This window comes from Dioscorea cayenensis, chromosome 4 (assembly GCF_009730915.1).
Source record: "Dioscorea cayenensis subsp. rotundata cultivar TDr96_F1 chromosome 4, TDr96_F1_v2_PseudoChromosome.rev07_lg8_w22 25.fasta, whole genome shotgun sequence".
Lineage (NCBI taxonomy): Eukaryota > Viridiplantae > Streptophyta > Magnoliopsida > Dioscoreales > Dioscoreaceae > Dioscorea > Dioscorea cayenensis.
In genome coordinates, this window is record NC_052474.1 from 650,452 (window position 1) to 672,032 (window position 21,581).

Below are 21,581 nucleotides of genomic sequence, written 5' to 3' on the forward strand. Positions count from 1 at the left end.
AAGATTCAGAGTCAATTGTGCATTGCTCACTGCCAAAATAATCCACAGTCCCACATTGCCCACAATTGATGTAGAAAGCCAAATTGCGAAAAAATACATTAAAAATGTACGTTAATTGAATTCACATCATAAAAAAGGTCAGTAGACACACCAATATAAAGCATTAATGCAAAAGTCAGAAAAAGTATATCAACACTCGAAACAGGTCTTCTCAGCGTGAACTCACACTTTGGTTGCCCTCATTCCATACAACTAAATTTCATACCTGTAACAACTCTGTACACCAACATTTTGATAACCTAGAAAAGAAGCATTCGGCAAAGGAACAGATGACAAGGAAAACCCCCAATGGGAAAAAATGCATTTACAATTTAGACAGTAGTCTGATACTTTACACAGTCCAGCATACTTGACAGAAAAGAGTCAAAAGACTGCTTCCCAGGCAAGACATTTAATGATGAAAATATTATCAGTGCACAACCCAAACCTGTGCATGGAAGTAAATTTGTATAAAAAATTTAAGTTCTATTAAGAATGATCTGGTAAGAGCAAGAGATATGCCAAGGCTATCCTGAAGAAGAACCGACTAACCTTTCATATTGCTCCCACAATGGAGAAAAATAAGCCAATGTAATAAAGTATTGTTACATTTACAAGGCTAAACATTGTTGACTAACAGAATATGATGGGTTGAATGTTTGCCACAAAAAAAAATAATGTTACAGATATGACTTCAGTTTAACTGTCAAGCCAATGTCCTTGGATGACAATGAGATGCACTTGCAGATGATGGCTATCGTTAAGACACTAGCAGTTACAAATAATAGATCCATACCTGTACAAACGAACAGTTGTATGGGTGATAACAGCCTCAGAACTGTGTTCATCATAACTACCTGGCATATTCAGCACAAAAGATGGATCTTAATTTCAAATAATTTACATCTTGGTGTACAGGCATACAATCCTTAATGGCTTCTTTGAGAATGAGGGAAGCATCAGTGCTCAGTGGATGCAGATGAACCCAAGCAGCTAGATCATTGGCTAGAAGAAACTAGCTCTCACTGGCCCATTGTCTGTTCCCAGAAAAGCAAATGCCCCATGCAGTAGGATTAAGCTGAAAATATATTTTTCGGTCTACCATCAGTGTCACCTCTGGATGAAAAACACTCCAACCATTGTTTGGGAGCAGCTGGATGGATGCTCCAAAGATTAATTATGAACCTCTTCTCTGAGTTGGCAAGGACAGTAGCTGGTGAAAAAGGTTTCTTAAGCAAACCAATTTCTTGAAGCCAATTTAAGATCCTATATCTAGGCCTAATCCTATTCTCCAGATCAAAACACAGGAAAGCAGGAAAATTTTCTAGATATTCTAAAGAATAATTCAAATCATTGCAGAGGTAATTCACTTTCTGCAGGATATTATCCTTGCCCTGATTAAGTACCTTGGGAGCCGCACTTATTATTCTACATAGCATGGGGTATTCAATCCCCAACTCTAGGAGACAATCAAACCTCTCCTGCAACTGATTCATCGTGCCATTTAACAACCCAACCGCTTTTGCTGTGATCCTATTCTCACCAAATCCAATGCTGCATATGAAATCCAACTTAATTGACAAAAATTCATGCATCTTCACTGATTTTAACCGTTCTAAGTCTTCAATGAATTCTCCATCGATTTTGACATCATAGCCAATATTAGAAGCAAAATCAGGTGAAATACACCGACCATTGTCATTCATAATCTTGTCAAGAAACCATTCATGGAGGTTCGTAGCACGCATTATACCTGGTAAATTCGAAAGTTTATTCCTCCCCATCACAAAAGGGCATTCTTGTGATACTCTGAGCACTTCCTCCTCACTCAACCCAACTTTTCTCAAATACTCTCGTAGAGAAATTTTAGTATTCTCTAAATCAAAATCTAAAATTTCAACGTGGTCAAGAACAAAGGTGCCAACTTTCTCTTTGTGCATACCTAATTTTCGGAAAAAATCCAATCTTTGAGCTAAAAAGCTCTCCTCAAGATCAAGGAAAACCCTCTGATTTCTCCCCATAATCTCCCCCATCGTCCCCTTCACTGAACCCGCATGGTAGAATACCCGAATCCTACAACAAATCTCAAAGAAAACATCCACATCGTCCCCAGCACAGTCATCCATACCAAAATCGACAAACACCTTCTTCAAATCTCGAAGCAGAAGATCAATCTCACCTCCCGGGTCGCAGTCCGCGGTCAACACCGACGGAAAAGCGAGGCAGATACCAATGACGCAGATCCTCCGCAGCCCCAAAGCTTCTACAGTTCTAAGCCGTTTCACTAAAAGTTCGGAGCTTTCATTAAAAATGCAGGCGGCTTCACGGTATAAGATGCCAAGACGGGTCCACGGAAAGCCAAAACGTACTAGAGAGTTGACAGCGGCGAGAAGAGGCTCGTCGTCGGAGAGGAAGAGCAGGCGGCAGGAGGGGGAGGGATAGGAGGCACGAGGAAGGCCAATGCTTTCGAAGAAGAAGTCAAATTCGTTGATGGGATGGTAGGATAGGAACCGGCGGAGAGTGCGGGGAATGTGCAAAGGTGACGGGTCGTGGAAGGGGATCTGAGAGACGAGAACGGAGAGCGAGAATGGCGAATTGGAAGCTATGTGATCGGCGAGGGCGAAGGGCAGCGCACGCGTAGAGTGGAGGTACTCCGTCACAGCCCGCCTGGCTTCGGAGAGAGCGCGCGAGCGGTAGCGGTAACTGAGGTTCTTGAGCTTGGGTGGGACGGTGCAAAGGAGGCGGATCGCCGGAAGGTGGCGCATCGCGCATTGGTGAAGCTTCGATAGCACCGGCGAGATGAAAGGGGTTAGGGTTTATACCTTTTAGCAAAGATGATATCTTTTCTTTCAAATAAACCCTCTATTTATGTGGTTTTCTCAATATTGTAGTTTTATGAACGAGTCCCTGTCTTTAACTTTAATTGCAACGGATAACTTTCCAATGGCTTTATGGGGTTTTGGTTATAGTTCTACAATTTTTCTTTCCTTAGTTAAATATTTAAATAAATACAATCAGTAGTTAATTTTTTTTAGAATTACTAATATATAAAACTCTTATTAATTAAAAAAATATAATTCCAATTTTAAATTATATGATTGTGATTAATTTATTAAGTCAAAGTTTGATAAAATAAATTTCTTTTATATTCATAAATTCTCTTCTCATGTATATCCTAAATAATTAAGATTTTTTATACGTTATTTTCTTAGTAAAACATAAATTATTACATTAAAAATTATATATTAGTATTGTTTTCAAAAAAATAAAATTTGCCCATAATTCATTAACTTTTCACATTTTATCTGCTCATATATCTACATTAATATATATCTTATAATGATGATATTAATAAGATATAGTTAATTTTATTTAAATACATACTATGTATTAATTTTAATTTTATTTTTAGTATATATAAATGATATGTGAAGAAGACCTTCAAATTATTTTCATGAAATAACTTAAGGGGACTATTAATAAATATGGAGGATCAAAGGTCTTATATGAAAAATAGTAGAACTTTTTCAGAAAAGGCCCTGGGTTAGACTTAAATTGCTCAAGGCCTTCTCAATCGCGGCGGTGAAAGTTCAAAAAGCAAAACCCTTGATTTGATTTCCCCCCAATTCGCGCAAACTCCGGCGAGCAAGAGAGATGGCGTCCAAGGATACCTACCGGACCGAGCTCCGCGCCGCCGTCCGCCACCTCTCGGACCGCTGCCTCCATGCTGCATCTAAGTGGGCGGCTGAGCTGCTCGTCGGCATCGAGCCCGACCACTCCACCACCGTCATTCCTCCGCCTTCCATCGCCTCCTCCCGCGCGACGCCATCCTCCTCGTCTTCCTCCTCCTCCGCTCCTCACCACCACTCTGCTTACGTTTCCAGCCTCCGCCGCCGCATTCGCCCCTCACTGGAGCAGACGCCACTGGCCGGTGTCTCCTATGTCAGGACTCCGGTCCCTGATGAGGATTTTGGAGATGGTGATAATGATAGGTATCTCCTGGCGAAATCTCTGTTTGATTGCCGGGAGTATCGGCGAGCGGCGCATGCCTTACGTGATCAGACGGGGAAGAAGTCGGTGTTTCTCCGGTGTTATGCCCTATATCTGGTTCGCATTTCTCGATTTCCCCTTGTTTTTGCGAAGTTTTCATCTTTGACATAAAGTTTTTTGTGCATTCTAGATAGTAGATTCGTTCATTTGAAATCAAACGCATGCGATTAGGAAGCGAGAACCACTGAAACACTCTTCGCATGGTATTGATCAGGTGTCATGATTTGTTACTTTTGGATGTGGAATTCCTATATGTAGATTTGGGAATTTACGTGGATGATGTAGTTATGCGCTTCATCGAGGTTTAAGAGCATGGAATGTTTTGCGAGTTCCGCTGGTTTTAAGGCAGATTGCAGTCTTTGAAAGTATACTATTTTTGTGTATATTAAGCATTTCTTTTCTTGTTTCAGGTTGAAGTGGAATGTTTCTTGTAAATTGCTCTTTAGAGTATTTTTGAAGCAATGAATTAGTCTGATTTAGGATTGTATTGCAATGTTCAAGGAAATGTGGTTTCCCATTTATGTTAAAAGACGTGTGTTTTGCTCCTTTTCGTCTCTCATATATTTTGATTCCAACCTTTCCTTGGCAACTTCAGTTGATCTGTATTCACACCTTTAGTTGGCTACGCAAGAGTCTTGATCTTTGTCCTTTGCCGCCTCTCCACTCATTTTTACACTTCTGTTTGTCATAGTTTATCTCGATTTAAAGCTTAAGGTTCTTATGTCATGGCCTCTGGCTATCTTTTTGTTTGATTATCTTGATTGCATCTCATGATTTTTTTCCTCATTAAACTTTTTATGCTGCAGGCTGGAGAAAAACGAAAAGAGGAAGAGATGCTTGAACTAGAAAAACCCCTAGGCAAGAGTGATGCTGTGAATGCTGAATTGGTTTCTCTTGAGAGGGAGCTATCTACACTCCGCAGAACTGGCTCCATTGACTCATTTGGTCTATATTTGTACGGCATTGTACTCAAGGAGAAAGGCAGTGAAAAACTTGCTATTACTGCACTTGTGGAATCTGTCAATAGCTATCCTTGGAACTGGAGTGCTTGGTCAGAGCTGCAGTCTCTTTGCACCACAACTGAAGTTTTGAATAACCTAAATCTTAAGAACCATTGGATGAAAGACTTCTTTCTTGCTAGTGCATATCAAGAACTCAAGATGCATGAGGAAGCTTTGAAACGATATGAGTACTTGCTGAACATTTCCCGGTTCAGTGATTACATCCAGGCTCAAATTGCAGCAGCTTTGTATAATTTGAGGGAGTTTGATGAAGCTGAAGTAGTTTTTGAAGAACTTCTTAGAACTGATCCATATCGTGTGGACGCCATGGACATATACTCAAACCTATTATATGCGAAGGAGTCCTTCTCTGCCCTGAGTTTTCTTGCCCACAGGGTGTTTTTGACTGACAAATACCGACCTGAATCATGCTGCATAATTGCTAATTATTATAGTTTGAAGGGGCAACATGAAAAATCAGTCATATACTTTAAGAGAGCATTGAAGCTTAACAAAAAATACTTATCAGCTTGGACCCTCATGGGGCATGAGTATGTTGAAATGAAGAACACACCAGCTGCAATTGATGCGTACAGAAGAGCTGTTGATATAAATCCCCGGGATTATCGTGCTTGGTATGGTTTGGGGCAGACGTATGAAATGATGGGGATGCCTTTCTATGCACTTTATTACTTCCGTAAATCTTCTTATTTGCAGCCTAATGATGCTCGGTTATGGATTGCTATGGCTCAATGCTATGAGAGTGTACCACTTCAGATGCTTGAGGAGGCGATTAAGTGTTACATGAGAGCTGCAAACTGTAATGATAGGGAGGGAATTGCACTACATCAGCTGGCAAAGCTGCATAGTGTTCTTGGGCGCTCCGAACAGGCTGCATTTTATTACAAGAAAGATTTGGAGAAATTGGAAGCTGATGAGAGACAGGGACCAAATATGATTGAGGCTTTATTATTTCTTGCTAAACATTGCAAAGCTGAAAAAAGATTTGAAGAAGCAGAAATGTACTGCACCAGGCTTTTAGATTACACTGGACCGGTGAGTTTTTACAATTTTTTTTCTTCAAGATATTAACGGAAAACGTTAGCAATCAACCGACAATATCCATACTCTTATTTGATGTCTTTTTTTTTTATTTATTTATATAATTTACTACAAGACTTTTGAAAGAGAACTGCTTTCACTCTCTTCTAGTAGTCATCTAAACTTCTTCACCAATTTTGCAGGAGAAGGAAACCGCAAAAAACCTTCTGCGAGGACTGAAAATAGCTCAGTCTGCTTTTCCATCAATGGACATCGATCATTTTGCTCCGTGATTCATCTCTTCATTGGTCACCACATGAGTTGTGCACTACTGTAGAATTCGTCCTGTTACCAATCTCACAATTATTTACTCACACAGATTGTAGACAAACTGAAGATTTCTGGAAAGGAGAAGCATGAGCAAAATTCAAGTCAGACACAAAGCCATAAAAGAAGTTAAAATGAACTCTCTAAAGAGCCGGCAACCTACCATGGTCCTCAGAATGCCGTCATAACCATTGTATTAAGCCTCGCCATCCTCATTGATACATTTGGAGAAAGAAATTCCGGGCTTGTTATGCTTTCAACAATCTCCTGAAGTCTCCTGACTAGAAGCACAAATCTCCTACAAGGTGCAAAGATGAGTGTGAAAGGAATGAACCAAATGCCCAATTCCAATATCATCATCAGTGTAGACTCTTGCTTTTCTTGGTTGCCTGCACTTGCAGTTGGCCTCTTCTTCTTAATGGTATGTTCTATTTATATTCTGATGTTTTACCATAACTAGTGCTTTGGCTTTTTACCTTTCCTTTTTTATTAATTTATATAAATTAATCCTCTTTTTCTCACTTTTCTTCTATGCGTGCACCCAACTAACTTTCTCCATTTTCTGGTTTCCTGTTGATAATGGTCTGTGTCCCAAGACTCCCAACTTTGGCAGCCAATGAGACCTTGTCATTTGTAAGACAAGTTAAATTTTTCTTTAGTGGGTGAAGTGTTGCTTCCCCAGTTTCCATGATGTTGTCATGACATTGTGTGCATGGTGGAAATATTTGAAGCCTATTAAGTAGCAAGGTGTTATTTTAAGAAATGTTATTTATAGTTTATGCTTTGCGTGTTGGCAATGCTTTGCTTGGCGTCACAAGCATCCTCTGTTCTTCTTCTTCTTCCCTCCTCTTCATGTTTAATGATGGCAATATCTGAGCTGCATCATTTGTGTTATTCTTGTTTTGCATGTTCTTTGATATTTTTTTTTTTTGGTGATAGTATTTACACTTCTTTTAGTTCAATTTTTAGAATCATTTTTTTTGTGTACTTCTCTGAAAAAGTACCATTTTGAAGTGGGTCCATGTTCTGACATTGAAAATATAGCTTGTTTTTGAGTATAAGGAATCGTTTGTCCTGTTGTTATTATTGCTTATTATCCGTTCATAATTATTTTTTGAGCATTTTTAAACGCTATTCTAGATTTTTTTTTTCTCATGTATTTAATCTCCTAAATAGCCAGAGGGTTTTTTTTTTTTTAATGCAATGATAATAACACTCATAATCCTTACTGGGAAAAAATTAAAAAAAATGACTGCAATATCTAACTTAGCTTGTAGACTTTTGATTATAAAAATGACTGCAGAATTTTCAAATAGTTTTTTTCTAGCCTTTTCTTTTATTAGATATAAAAGCCCTGAAATAGCCAGAAATTTCCTATTAAATAATAATAATGATAACTGTTGTTACAGTATATATAATAATAAAGAATCCACAAAAATATCAATGCTGAACTCATTGTGCTTGGTTTGCTGCCTTTTAATTAGTTTACAATCAACCAAAACTTAATACAAACTCAACGACTGCTCCTCAACAGCAGACTGAAAGTTCTATTTTGTTCATCAAAAGGCCAAGTCAGAAGAGTGGAAAAAAAAACAAAAAAACATTTAATGAAAACCAGAGAGACAATCACTTTTTTTCAAAAACCAGAGAGACAATGCTGGCATCAGATTCCCCTCTGCTTATGCCACATTTTGTCAACCTACAAAATAAAATATACCCTTGATAATGTCCTAGGAAATTCTCACAGGCTAAATGCATAATGCATTGTATCTGCAGGCATATCATTGTTTAAAATAAATAGTCTAACACTGTATATGTATGCAATAGAGAAAAGATTTAGATCATCAACAACTAATCACATATATATTAATTAAAAAAAAAAGGGCAGGCTTCATGACAAGAATCTGAAGCCTTAATCAATAAATCCAATAGAATGTCACTTATTTCACCGCGTTTGTTGTGAAGCACAATAAAGATACTTATTAAGAATAGGTGAGACAGTTGAACACAAAGTAAAGCTTAAAAGTAATAGTTCCACATAGAAGACTCTTCCAAAGGCTATGCATCAACGAATAAGATATTATACCAACTTTTCTTTCTTCTCTGAGTGAGTTCACCAAAAGAGAAAACAAATAAATGGCTCTAGCTATAGATCAGATTCCCTAATTCTGATTGTAGATTGCCAACAAAACTTCAGAAGAAAGCATGATAAATCTTTTTCTTTTTCAATCTAAACTAGTAAACACATGAATGATTGCTTACCTATATTAAATAAATCTTCTAGCCATTAGGCTTCACATTGGCCCTACCAGAATGCATCCTGCAAAACATAAACAATTTGACTATGACAATATCTTTATAAATCGAGCTCTTTTTAATGCTTACATTGAGCACTCTTCAAAGATTAAGATAAACAAGTAGTTTCTTAGAATAATCAAGTTTGGTTACTGTGAATTGTATAAGGCTATTATAATAAGTTCACAGTCAAATGTTCTCTCTTCCAGAGTGGTACAGAAGCAGGCATGCTCCTAAACATTGATCCAACAGTTAGATAATCTTATGAAAATGTTGTTGCTATTTGTGTCTCAAGAAAGGCCAAAAGTTGCATGGGTTTGTTTTGTCAAGATAGGACCATTATTGATCACAGGTTCAACTGTGAAGACCTCAACATCCACCATGCTAGGTGTTCTTACTGAGTACTGAAATGTCCACCCATGGCAAGCTCCTGCATGAATGCCATCCTTTCTGAGTGCAAAAACAGCTCCAACGAAATCTGGATATTTACGAGCAATTCTAGATATTGCATCTATTGCAGCATGCTGAGGCTCAAGTCCTCGTCGCATACTCTCCACTATTTGATAACTGCAAGAAAGATTCCACAACACTCAATAATTGTCCTTGAAGAATACATATTATTTTTTAGCAAAATATAATACATATTATTGAAGCTCCAGGATAACAGGAAAATATGTCTCTTAAGGATATCTGGCCATCTGACTATTCATCAAACAAGGGCTTGAATGGCTAAACGAATATGGCCAACTAGCGAGTGGCTTACTGGATCAGTTCATATCGTAACTGTGTAATCAGCTGTGACTGATAACATGCAGCACACCACTATATCCAACTGTGGTTCCCAAAGTTTAAACTATTTCATTCATTAAAACAGATAACTATTGTTTAGGAAGCTTTTCATGAACGCCAGAAAACAAACTGAAGATCATAATTCAAAAAGGATGAACCAAGTGACATATCAAAGAGTGGAACATCAAGAAATTAATACTACAGTTTTTTTTAATACATTACCAGGGGAGGAAGCGCATCATGATATCGCCGTCACCAGTTGCACCACAAGCACCAACTTCATCATCAGCGTATGCAGACGAGCCTACAATTGGTCCATCACCTACCCTGGAATTAAGAGCCTGAATCATAACTAAAAATCTGAGTATAAATCAGATATATGCAGTAACTATAATTTGTTCTAGCAGTCTTCACAATAAATTTAAGTGCTAATTTGGAGTTTACAACTAAATTGATAGCTTTGACATGGAAATCCATACGCTATGCTAATCAGTACAAAAGAGAGATTAACCAAATAATTACAGCAGGGTAGCCTGTCAAGGATCTGCAAGAGGTATGGCTGAGAAACTGATAAGGAACTATTAAATTTGAGTTTCACATATGCGCCAAGGATAGAAGAGAAGGGCTTTGGCCAAATATTGCTATTCAATATCTTCCCCAAGACAAAGCCTTAATATGCCCTACAACCTTATTATCTGGAAACACAAGGAATATTCAAAAGGATTTGGAAACATTCAGAATGATAATTCATCTGTCGAACATTGGAACAGTCATTCATGCATTGAACATTAGTGCATTTTCCAGGTTATGCCATCAGAACTCTCTGAGATTGAGGTATCACCTGCCAGGAATTTTAAAGGTGGCACCATTAGTAGACGTCCCTACTGCAATCCGTCCATCCTATTCAAAGAATATACATAGTCAGCTATCATTATAAAAATCAGAAAAGACTTTTTTAACTAGTACTTACTTTGTCAATTACAGCCATGGAGATGGTATCATGGCTTGTCTGACTAATTAATTTTGAGTTTGAGTGGTCTGAAACCAAAAGACTATCTCCCAACCATGTCCCTCCACTGGTCCCTTCATTGGATGGCATGCATGAGTTCTCTTCTTGGTTTGAGGCCACATTCCTTAAATGATAAGGTCCGCATCCATTTGCAGGAATAACATTCTTCCAAAAGTTGGGCTGACAGGAGTTTTCTTTCCATTTAAGCCATTTTGCGGTGGATTCAGGTGAACTGAGATTTGTCGGTCCTGGAAGACCCATTGACATGGCAAAAACTGAGGCCTGCTCCCCGACAAGCAATGTATGTTTGGTATGCTCCATAACCAACTTTGCAGCCTTGATACCATCTTTCACAAATCTCATAGCAGCCACAGCCCCTACCTCCATTGTTGTCTAAAGAAGTCCTTAGACAAACAACTACCAGACTATCAATAGCTAGGTTTGGTGATTTAACTTTGCAGCAATAAAATGCAAGGACATATGCAGATCAGTTGATAATTACCCCATTCATAACAAGAGCATCTATTGTAGTTTCCCCATTCTCATCTGGACTGCCGCCAGGTCCAACTGTTCATAATTCCAAACTAAAATCATACTCTGATTCACAATGCAGTGGAACAAACGAAAAATACAAGAAAGAGATCATAAACATGATTTCAAAGATTTAATATGATGGAATATTAATGAACCCTCTAAAGGCACAATTTTAAATGTAGCTGTACCTTGTAAGAAATTCGCACTGGGCGACTTAACTATATTACAGCAGTGACTATGGACCATTAAAAATCTTAAGTAAAAGTCATTGGATGCATTATGAGTTTAATTCAATATCCTAAGAACATCTATGTCCAATCATTTAAACTCACTGCTCAAACACTTACTTCTCCTTACTAAACCATATTTCTTCAAAAAATTGTGAAAGAAAAAGACAGACAATGAATATGGTATTGCTACTCTAACTCTTGCATAAGCATCTCCTCTTCTTATAACAAAAACTTGTCCAGGTGTTCTAAATTAATAAAGCACAAAACTTTGAACTGTAAAACACTATAATTTCAAGGCCCAAACAGTAAGACAAAAACTGTAGCTGATTTTGATTTTGGTTTTAGAACAAATATCAAAGGATGAAAACGTAGTCAAAGACGATACAGAAAGCCACTAGTATCACGATTCATGATCCAAACCAAACCTGTGCCATCGCAGCGCAGGACCTCACACTCGGAGCAGCCATCCACAACGGCGTCGACGGCCGGAGAACCGGCATCGGCCGATCTCCAGGCAGCCCTGACAGCGTCGACAAATGGCCAAGTGCTCACCACTACCGGATACGAGCCCAATACCTGAAAAGCAGAAAGGAAACGAATCAATGGAGATTACCACCAGCAGAATAAGATCGAAAAAGAAGTGAACCTTGGACGATCCGAGTGATGAGATTAGAAGAAGAAGAAGAACAAGAAGCATGAGTACGAGATCCCTCGAAGCCATGAATCCCCCGTCTCTCTCTCTCTCTCTCTCTCTCTCTCTCGGTTGTTTAAGGAGCACTTTTTATTCAGTGTTTTAAATATATTTAGTCAGAATTTTTCTTTAATAAAACCTTTTTATTCAGTGTTTTTTTTTTCTTTAAATATATATAGTCAGAGTTTTTCTTTAATAAAAAATTAATTAAATGTTTGTTGCTGTAGATTTTAGGACTAAAAAGGTTGTTTTCTTATTAAAAAAAAATTATAATTTTAATTTTAATCCGACAAAAAAATTTAATTTATAATACAATAAATATTTATTCAATAACATGTGCCAGGCCATCTAAATGTGCTCACTGTGTAGGCTGTAGCAGCATAAACAAAATAAATAAATAAATAAAAGACCTCCATGTTCATAAGAGAGTTAATCATAGGCTTAAATGAAATGGATTAAATGCGACTAATTTCTTCATATGTCAACACATTTAGTTATACACTATGATTTATTTAAATGTATTAATCAACACATCCAACATTTCTTGATCTAATTCTTAACCCTTGTTATTATTCCAAAAGTTTCTCTTTGTCATGGTATCATTCATCTTCCATACAAAAGAACAAACAGCAGCAGGATGACATGAAACTTGAATGGAACAAACAAAATTGATGGTGAGCAAAAAATAGCAAACTAATGCCAATGAATCCTAGGACCAGGTTTTTTTTGTTTTTTTTTTGTTTTTGTTTTTGGGTTAAAACCCCTTGCTCTTTATGCAGGGCAACAACATGAGCCCAGCAATGAAGCTCTTTCCCTTGATGTGTGTATATCACAACTATCCAAAACAGAAAATCGGAAACAAAATAAACACAATAAAAGGAATTATATCCAGCTTAAACTTGGATTTCACTTCTCAATAATTTATTGGAAATCAAAACTTGCTCGGCATGCCCAAAGAGGAAAATATTTCAGCAAATGTAGCAAGTGATTGGCCATGTCACGGATGATAACATCGAAATAACATTTTCACCAGGTATATGAAAACCAGTGGCAGGCCTGTGGATCCAGTTCAACAATCAGATGTTAGTTAGATACTATGCCAAGGCACTGAGTAAATAATTGAGAAAAGAAGAAAAAACTTGAGTTACTCTTTTGGGTAATGATAGGAAAACTTCACTGTTTCTAAACATACCAGAAATGAACAGGCACTTGGCCGACCGGTGATTATTGTATCTCATGCAGGAACATAAGATTCTAACATTAGTTGTGCCTTTGTTGGAGACTTGATCTCAACAATCAGATAAGTGAACTTCCACTTCTTGTCAGCATTGTCTTTGAACATTTCAGTGTACACAACCCCTGCCCCGTGTGGGCCGCGAATATGGAAGTTTACCTTCATATATATCAGAAGCTAGTAAGGTTGTTGGCACATTTCCTCACCAATCAACTGAATCAATTAAACAGAAAACTTATACCAAATCAACCAATTATCAAAAATTTTACTTTAACGATGTCCACAAATGTATATATGGCCATTTTATGGAATGTGCCTCTTGATTGACCAATTTGGAAAATCTCACATGATTTGAGGGGCAAGGACATGAGGTGAAAGAAAGGTAATCCCACAATAAAATGCATCTTTATTTTTCTCGTGAGGCTAAAAGTATGATGCTTGTTCTCCCTGAAAGGAAAATGATAATTCCTTACATTATAACTTTATCTAATCCCATGCCTAAAGAAAATAGATTAATTAGCATGAACTTATGCTAGAGAGGTCAAAGATAGGCTTGCGAGGTATTCTGCATAGCTTTCATGTCAAGCATTTCTAGCACCTAAAGCAACCTTGTCCAGGAAAAAAGACCAACTTTCCTTCATTAATCAAAGGTTTCTGGAGAAGTTGCAAAATAATTGTGCAAAGCTGCAAATACTTATATATTAAGAGGCGGAGAAACTATATCAAAAGTTCAACTTAAATCTTGAAGTACATCTTTGAGAAAGTCCTGAGTGGTTACCTCAACATGTTCAACACCATCTTCATCTGTCCAAACCCTATTGGGAATGCGTTGTCTTGCAGCACGATTTCTGCTTTCCTGGCCATAGCCAGTCACAGGAGAACCAATCCTCACTGTGACCTGTTAATATCAATAGCAAAAGTGAGCATTTTCTTGAGTTCATATCTAGAAGACAGCATTGGATGAATATAATATACATACGATACAAATATTATTATAGTTAAATAAACTCAACCTGATTATCATTCTGAACCCTTTCAAGCGCCTTCCCAAAAATCTTGTACCTGCAAGCATGACATAATGGGGATGAATAAGAAAACTACCACTTAACCAATAATACCATTATGTTGCAATGGACAGTCGAAATAACGGGGCAAATTGACTTATGCACAGATTGCACATAAAGGCAATCATAACATACGAATAACAATTTCATTCTAAAGTATACATACCAGATTGACAGGTGAATGATAAAATTTAACACACCAATTAAATAATACATCAGCTTTATATTTCAGTTATTATTTTCGACATTTTAAACCAAGCTATCAGGTTGTAACTTTAACATCATGACACTAAATTCATATCAACATTTTTCATACTACTGTTTACAGAATAATTGGGAATTCACACATTTTCAATTTTGAAAAATGATTCCATTATCCTAATACATGTGTAATTAGTAGTCTGCATAACACATGTTTGGGTCCCATGTAGGTTCATAATAATACCACATTTCATCCCCAAATGAACAAGAATGCTTTAAAGAGCCTTAGTAAATGATAACAGTTATAATCTTAAAAATAACAACTTCTCCGATCTCACATAGCCATAAAATTCTAACCTTTTGCAACAAAAGGAAGTGAATGCATGTACATTATTTCTATGACTCCATACAAAACAGACTGAACCATTTATTTCTTGTGGCCTAAGGATGGTGATCGCGAACACGACAGATAATATACTGAAATTCACTATGTTACTAGAAAAGGTAGCTGTTACACTGTAGCCAGAGATAATCAATTTGCAAACAGTCCTAAAAATTCCAATTGCATCCCCAGTCTATCCAGGTTTAGAACATCTTCAATAATGCCCTAATAAGATATGAACTTTTTTTTTTTTAAAGGAAGAACAATTTTAATTCTCAATCATTTTTTCCAGATTGGAAATACAAAATGAGGGGGCCTTACTCTTTCGGCTCAAAGATCAGCTCTTTAAAAACAGCATATGCAGCTAGACCTGCAATTCCTAGTCCAGCAAGTATAACAACACTATATGAAGCACCCTCTGCAAATGTCACTGGCTTCTCTGGAATATCATATGTAAGGTCATCAAATGGATCTTCTACTTTAGACACATCTTTCATGGTTTCCTGCTAAAGCACAATATAGTTAAAAATATACACTGCATACATATAACAAGTCATGAAACAATAGAATATCTATGACTAAAAACTAGGAGTATAGCAAAACAAAAATGGACCAAGAATCTGAACATTCGTGAACAAATACTAGCATGTAGAGGAGGTGGGTGAAGACATGCACTTGAACTAAATGGTACTCATGAAATTAAAACTTGTCTGATATGGGAAAAGCAAATAAATGCTATAAATGCTATATATGCCATATATGCTAGTCATGCACGCTTATAGAATTTAATGCATTTACTACTTTATTGGTGCCTATCAAGCATTTCACCAAAATTTTCTCAGCGTAGAGACATATAATCTTTTTTCTTTTTGTTTTCCTGTTTATTTAGAAAGTAAAACAGAGATAAGTTACAACTTTCAAACCATTCCTTGTAAATGTGAGCGTCAAGATAGAGAACTTTCTTTTAGCATAAAAAAGAAAATGGTTTAAACTTCATACAGAACCATAAACATGATCAGAGGAAATCCATATATTATAAAATAATTTTTCCTTTCGTTTATTGGAACTACACAACTGAGATGAAGCAATAGCCAGATACTAACAAACCTAAATTTATATTTATAACTAAGAAGAATCAGACCTTATCTGTTGTTCCTTCTCTTGAATTTTGTGAAGAACTTGACGAAATTGCTCTTGTAAAACGTGGGAGCATTCTATGCTTTTGATAGTAGCCATTTAATTGGCAGGAGGAACGGACAAGGGGTGGTAGCCCAAAGTTTTCACTACACAACAAAGAGACGCCTGCCAAAACCCATTTCAATCAGCAGAACCTTCAAACTAAACAAGAAATATTCTATTTTAAGTTCAAAGATCCCTCTAAGGATAAATTGAGTGGCATTCAGAAAATTTTATTCAAATGGCAAGGATAGATAACACATCAAAGAGGGAACCAGCAGTACTACTGTCAGCATTACAAATTACATGCTTCAGGAAAGGCAGAAGTATAAACTATTAACCTTCAGCCTTCGATGTCCCCTGCAATCAAAACAGGAATAAAGAAAATCAAATATTTTAGAATTCAACACTAAAAAAAATAAAATTGCTGACTACTCAGCACTCAGCAACTTCCAATATTTACACACCTTTAGCATCCTACTAATATCAGAACCAGATCGGTTGGCTGCAGTTGATTTAGCAAAAAACTGACAACATTATAGAAAAAAAGTGAATTTGAAGGTCAGGAGCTTTACAAATAGGGTTACAATATCAAAAGCCTACATAAAAAGACTAACTTATAATGCCATTGGTTCTCTTATTTTCCATGGCTTTTGTCATTATTTTGCAATGAATATTGCTTATATCTAGATATCATAGTCCTGTTCATGTTGTGATAATTGCATGAATAGCTTGAATAAACAACAAATAGTAACCAAATGAAATAGCAGAAGGAACTCATCCAAAACTCCAAGAGAACAACCAAATCATAGAATTTCCAAACAAATAAGCTACTTATGTTCTACAAAACATTAATAGGACATTGCTAGTTTGGCTGAAGAGATCAATACCGTCGTCATGAGCTCCTGCCTCCCAATCGAGGCAGATGAAAACTCAGCAAATTGTGAGCATCCCAAAGGTTTCTTATCCTGCGAAAGCAACCATCTAGCCCTGATTAGAAACCCTAATTCTTTGCCCTTCCGCTTAAGCTGGTGCATTGTTCCGAATCACACAGAAGCCCTACAATTTCCGGCAATGGATGGATACCAGATTACGACGGCGGAGGGACAAAAAATTAGCAAGCAATTGAAGAGATTTGGAGAGAAGGATCAGACAAGGAATTAGGGTTTTGGAGGGGGAGATGAATTGACAACGAGTTTTTTTATAATAGAAAAGGGTTTATGACCAGTGAGACAATATCGGATTCGGATCCGGAAATATCGGATTCGGATCCTCTATATTTCTTTGCTGATCGTTTTTTTTTTTTAATTTACTCCTCGAATTTTTTTTAAAAAAATTTTCCCAGTTCTTTGTTTTTCTTTAATAAATTCGAGGTTTTTTTCCCCAAAAAAAAAAAATCCCGGTTCTTTTGCAAAAATATGAAATAACAGGTTATATATCATAAAATTTCTCTTTTGTTGGAATTTGATTTTTTTGATAGTTATACATTTATATATATACACACATAAATTAATGATCGTTCCGTTAAATTTAAAAAATAATTATAGAAGAAACACCATAGATATATTATGGTGCAATAAATAAATAATATAAAGAATATACCACTCAATTTAAAAATAATGAAAAGATAATAAAAAAAACATCTAAATATGACCGACTAGGATGGATCATCGTTCTTCAAGTATCATTATATCGCTCAGAGGATTAGCTATTTTGAATGAGTCCGATATGGCGTCAATTCATTTTGATCAGTATGAGAGTGTGAAAAAAAAAAAACCAAGTCGATAGTAATAATAGTAGTTTAACCATTGATTATTATACCAAATTATAAATAAAACATTATATTTTTTCTGCATGGGAATGTGTATTCACTACAAAAAGAAAATAAATATAAAAGTTTCAGATCTTTTTAAAAAAAATTCAGATATATTAGATAAAAGCCATGGGTGCCAACGGATGAAAAGAAAAAAGATAAAATAAATTTTTATCTCACAAGAAAATTCTAAATAAAGGATTTAACTTCACCATCATGAGATCAAACAAATACAAAAATTATAATTTTTTTAAAAAAAAGACACTGCGCATGTCCAAACACATCAAGTAAACCAAACCAAAGAATTTGAAAGACACACGTGCAATAGTGTGCAGAGTGGGGGAGTTAGTTACAAAGAGTGGAGAAAATTTAGGGTGAGTTAGTTATATAGATAGATAATGGGGAGAAGAGGAACTTCATCTTGCTTTCTTTGTTTCTTAACTAAGAACCCTCAAGTGAGAATTCTAAGAAACTCTCTACACTTTCCACAATCATCAACAATGCTTATCTTATTTACTTTCAGTTTTGTTTCTTAATCTTGTGTTTCCCATTGTGTCATTATTGTTAACAGTTAACTAATCAAACAAAGCCATGAAGTTCATTAGTTGTTTCTTTGGTGTATTACCAGTGATGCAGGGGGGAGTGAAGGATGAGTTCAATGTGGGAAGTGGAGCAATAGTGAAGAAAGGACCATGGACTGCAGAAGAAGATGAAATACTAATGGAGTATGTTCGCAGGAATGGACCAAGAGACTGGAGCTCAATTCGTTCTAAAGGTCTTCTTCCAAGAACCGGCAAGTCTTGTCGTCTTCGTTGGGTTAACAAACTCAAACCAGACCTCAAAACGTTAGTACTTCATCATCGGCTTTCTTTTAATGTCGAAAAAAATACTTATATTGATCTAATAATGTACAGAGGATGTAAGTTTTCTCCGGAGGAAGAGCACATTGTGATTGATTTGCAGGCGAGGTTCGGAAACAAGTGGGCGAGGATTGCTACTTATTTGCCAGGAAGAACAGACAATGATGTGAAGAATTTCTGGAGTACTAGACAGAAGAGACTTGCAAGGATACTGAAAACAACAACACTGCAAACAAAATCAGAGAAAAATGTGCAGATAAATTCAACTGTTTCTTCTCAACAATTGTTGCTCCCTTTTGAACCAAATCCTCATTGTGATGGGCAATGTAGCAATCTTCACTACTTTGATGATAACATTGAGATTCCACTCATGCCTGAATGCTCTGAGATGATGCCTGGATTCCGTGATATGAGTTTCAATGATGAGTCATTTGTTCCTCATGGGTTGTTGCCATATTTTGAGTTTGATGTTGGACAGCAGGGGATAAAGAAGGAGAATGAAAGTTCTGAGACACCTGATGGTTTTTTCGATGATTTCCCTGCTGATATGTTCGACTACTTGGACCACCCTCCAACTTCATCTTCTGCAACATGGTAGCTCTAAGCTAGAACAATACATGTCTCTCTGTTGTTGTAGTTGTTGTTGTGGCTGTTGTTGTTGTTGTTGTTGTTGTTGTTGTTGTTGTTGTTGTTGTTATTTGAAGTCAGACTATTTCTGTTGTTCTTGATTGTATTGGTATCAAACTTGATATTTAATGAGAATTAACAAGCCAACATTAAGTAGTGGAAATCAAGTTACAGAACTTCTTAATTTGTTCTATTTACAATCTACATTGCTAGTTTCTGAATTTGCATGGGTTTGCATTTCATCAGAAACTATCTTCTTCCAAAACCAATGTTCTTTCCACAATTGATCAATCCTCTCCAATGGTACATTCTTCATCTCCGGCAGAAATAAGAAAACAAACACAGTCATGATGAAGACCAATCCAGCGTAAAAAAAGAAGATTGCATATTTAAGCCGGCAAAGCATTGCAAGTAAGAGTTGCGAAAAGACGAAGATTGAAGTGAAATTTCCGACCACAGCGATGCTCTGCCCTGCAGACCTTGTTTCCAAACTGAGTACTTCACTGGGCACCAACCATCCAAATGGTCCCCATGACAAACTAAATCCTGCAATCAAAACACACACCATGACAAAAACCACAAATCCATAGCCTTCACTCATCCCACCATGATCTCCAAGCTGAGTAGCAAGCACAATGCCAAGAACCATCTCAGCAACTATCATTTGCACACCTCCTACCAAAAACAATGGTCTTCTTCCCACTCTATCAACCAATACCATGACTATGATGTTGAAAAGGCTTGCTGCTATCCTTGTGAAAAAAGTTAACATCAGTGAAGCACTCTCCTTGAAACCTATAGTTCTAAATAAGATTGGGGAGTAGAATCCAAGCAAGCTGATTCCTGTGAGCAGTTGAAAATTAGGAATGGCAATTGCCATAACAAGTTGAGGTCTGTACTTTGGTTGAAAGATGGTGTAAAAAGGCTTGGAAGCAGTGTTATTCGCCGCGGCTATGAGATCTTCGAGCTCGGCTTGGATGTCATCGGTGCCACGGATCCTTTTTAAGAGGTTTGCAGCCTTTCGAATATCACCAGTGTGTTGGATGATGCTGTTGGGTGTTTCAGGTAGGAAGATTGATCCAATGAAGAGGAAGGAAGATGGAAGTGCAGCCATGGCCAGTGAAACTCTCCATCCCCAACCACCTTCTATCTTCTGAGTTGCATAATTAACAATGTTTGCAAAGAGAATTCCAAGTCCAACACATATTTCAAATCCATTGTTGAATGCTCCTCTGTGCTGTGGTGGTGCTAACTCTGACAGATACACAGGAATTGCCTTCAAAAAAAAAAAGCATAAGCATTCAGTAAGACATTAAAAACAGATAAAAAACAACAGCATACTAATAACAGAGCAATGCCTGATTAGTAAAACCAACACCGATGCCGAGAAGAACACGGCCGAGAATGAGCATTTCAAGATTAACAGAGGCTGCACCGATACCGGAACCTGCCAAGAACACTGCTCCACCGATGAGAATTGACATCCTCCGGCCGAACTTTCTTGTGACCGTTGAAGCGAATAAGGAAGCAATGAGTCCAGAGAGGTAGAGTGAGGATGTGAACAACGTCAAGAGCTCACTGTTAAACTTGCAGTAATTATCACCTTGTGTTCTATTTAGTGTCCTTTTATGAACTTCTGGGAAGAACTTCTTCAAGAATGATGACATGGCTGTTACTCCCCCTGTTTTAAAGTTGCATAACAAAACAGAGTGATTAAAATCCCCCTGTTTTAAAGTTGCATAACAAAACAGAGTGATTAAGAACTGTGTATGTTATATATGTAAAGAGATAAGATGACAGAGAGAGAAAAGTTCAGACCTGAGACTCCAATGTCATAGCCAAAAAGAAAGCCACCAGATGAAGCAACAATGCAAGAGAGAACCACAAAGAGTGTGATTCTGCCATTGTAGTTTCTTGTGTTTTCATTGCTTGTGATGGCAAAGCTTGATGACATGAGTGATGGCTTCTAATTAAAGATCTCTTCAAAAACTCAAGAAAAGATTTGTTGGGTTTAGACTTTGTCTCACTGCAGCTCACACAGTCTGAGCTGTTGAGTGGTGGAAACTTTGAAGAGCAGCCATTTTTACTGCCATAGTTATCATCTTCATCATATTCTCTCATAAAAAGTTTAAAGCCAATCTCATATTCACATTGTTCCTTTTGGTATGCCTTTGTTTTTTCTGCTTTTGTTAATAAAGAATTATGCTGTGAATAAATA

At 37.0% G+C, this 21,581-nt stretch overlaps 6 protein-coding genes across 11 annotated transcripts; 2 read left to right on the forward strand and 4 right to left on the reverse strand.

Annotated features, from left to right (window-relative positions):
• Positions 1–558: 558 nt before the first annotated feature.
• LOC120258919 (transcription termination factor MTEF18, mitochondrial) lies at positions 559–2,860 on the reverse strand. The gene has a single exon (XM_039266389.1). It carries the CDS (start codon positions 2,802–2,804, stop codon positions 1,113–1,115), a length of 1,692 nt encoding a protein of 563 aa, XP_039122323.1. The 5' UTR covers positions 2,805–2,860; the 3' UTR covers positions 559–1,112.
• Positions 2,861–3,614: 754 nt separating this feature from the next.
• Positions 3,615–6,532, forward strand: LOC120259085 (anaphase-promoting complex subunit 8). The gene is made up of 3 exons (XM_039266622.1): positions 3,615–4,146; positions 4,896–6,146; positions 6,335–6,532. The coding sequence occupies exons 1-3, from the start codon at positions 3,694–3,696 to the stop codon at positions 6,422–6,424; spliced, it is 1,794 nt and encodes a 597-aa protein (XP_039122556.1). The 5' UTR covers positions 3,615–3,693; the 3' UTR covers positions 6,425–6,532.
• A 1,564-nt stretch (positions 6,533–8,096) lies between these two features.
• LOC120257860 (probable isoaspartyl peptidase/L-asparaginase 3) lies at positions 8,097–12,085 on the reverse strand. 4 transcript variants are annotated; one of them, XM_039265143.1, is made up of 8 exons: positions 11,962–12,085; positions 11,741–11,891; positions 11,054–11,118; positions 10,513–10,944; positions 10,384–10,442; positions 9,765–9,869; positions 8,721–9,320; positions 8,097–8,157 (listed from the first exon to the last, which is right to left on the reverse strand). In XM_039265143.1, the coding sequence occupies exons 1-7, from the start codon at positions 12,034–12,036 to the stop codon at positions 9,044–9,046; spliced, it is 1,164 nt and encodes a 387-aa protein (XP_039121077.1). In that variant the 5' UTR covers positions 12,037–12,085; the 3' UTR covers positions 8,097–8,157; positions 8,721–9,043. The 4 variants fall into 4 exon arrangements, with proteins under 4 accessions (XP_039121077.1, XP_039121079.1, XP_039121078.1 ...); XM_039265145.1 differs by lacking the exon at positions 11,962–12,085 and having other exon boundaries at positions 10,513–10,955; positions 11,741–11,762; XM_039265144.1 differs by lacking the exons at positions 11,741–11,891; positions 11,962–12,085 and having other exon boundaries at positions 10,513–10,976; positions 11,054–11,116.
• Positions 12,086–12,681: 596 nt separating this feature from the next.
• LOC120259564 (probable mitochondrial import inner membrane translocase subunit TIM21) lies at positions 12,682–17,262 on the reverse strand. The gene is made up of 9 exons (XM_039267197.1): positions 16,954–17,262; positions 16,531–16,590; positions 16,405–16,423; positions 16,029–16,189; positions 15,209–15,390; positions 14,254–14,302; positions 14,019–14,138; positions 13,199–13,399; positions 12,682–13,062 (listed from the first exon to the last, which is right to left on the reverse strand). The coding sequence occupies exons 1-8, from the start codon at positions 17,098–17,100 to the stop codon at positions 13,241–13,243; spliced, it is 897 nt and encodes a 298-aa protein (XP_039123131.1). The 5' UTR covers positions 17,101–17,262; the 3' UTR covers positions 12,682–13,062; positions 13,199–13,240.
• Positions 17,263–18,506: 1,244 nt separating this feature from the next.
• LOC120258063 (transcription factor DUO1) lies at positions 18,507–19,396 on the forward strand. Its single transcript, XM_039265406.1, has 2 exons — positions 18,507–18,721; positions 18,791–19,396. Exons 1-2 carry the CDS (start codon positions 18,507–18,509, stop codon positions 19,332–19,334), a joined length of 759 nt encoding a protein of 252 aa, XP_039121340.1. The 3' UTR covers positions 19,335–19,396.
• A 29-nt stretch (positions 19,397–19,425) lies between these two features.
• Positions 19,426–21,486, reverse strand: LOC120258898 (hexose carrier protein HEX6-like). Of its 3 annotated transcripts, none has more exons than XM_039266364.1 (3): positions 21,182–21,486; positions 20,740–21,044; positions 19,426–20,639 (listed from the first exon to the last, which is right to left on the reverse strand). In XM_039266364.1, exons 1-3 carry the CDS (start codon positions 21,315–21,317, stop codon positions 19,554–19,556), a joined length of 1,527 nt encoding a protein of 508 aa, XP_039122298.1. In that variant the 5' UTR covers positions 21,318–21,486; the 3' UTR covers positions 19,426–19,553. The 3 variants fall into 3 exon arrangements, with proteins under 3 accessions (XP_039122298.1, XP_039122299.1, XP_039122297.1); XM_039266365.1 differs by having other exon boundaries at positions 20,722–21,087; positions 21,182–21,252; XM_039266363.1 differs by having other exon boundaries at positions 19,427–20,639; positions 20,722–21,044.
• Positions 21,487–21,581: the final 95 nt, after the last annotated feature.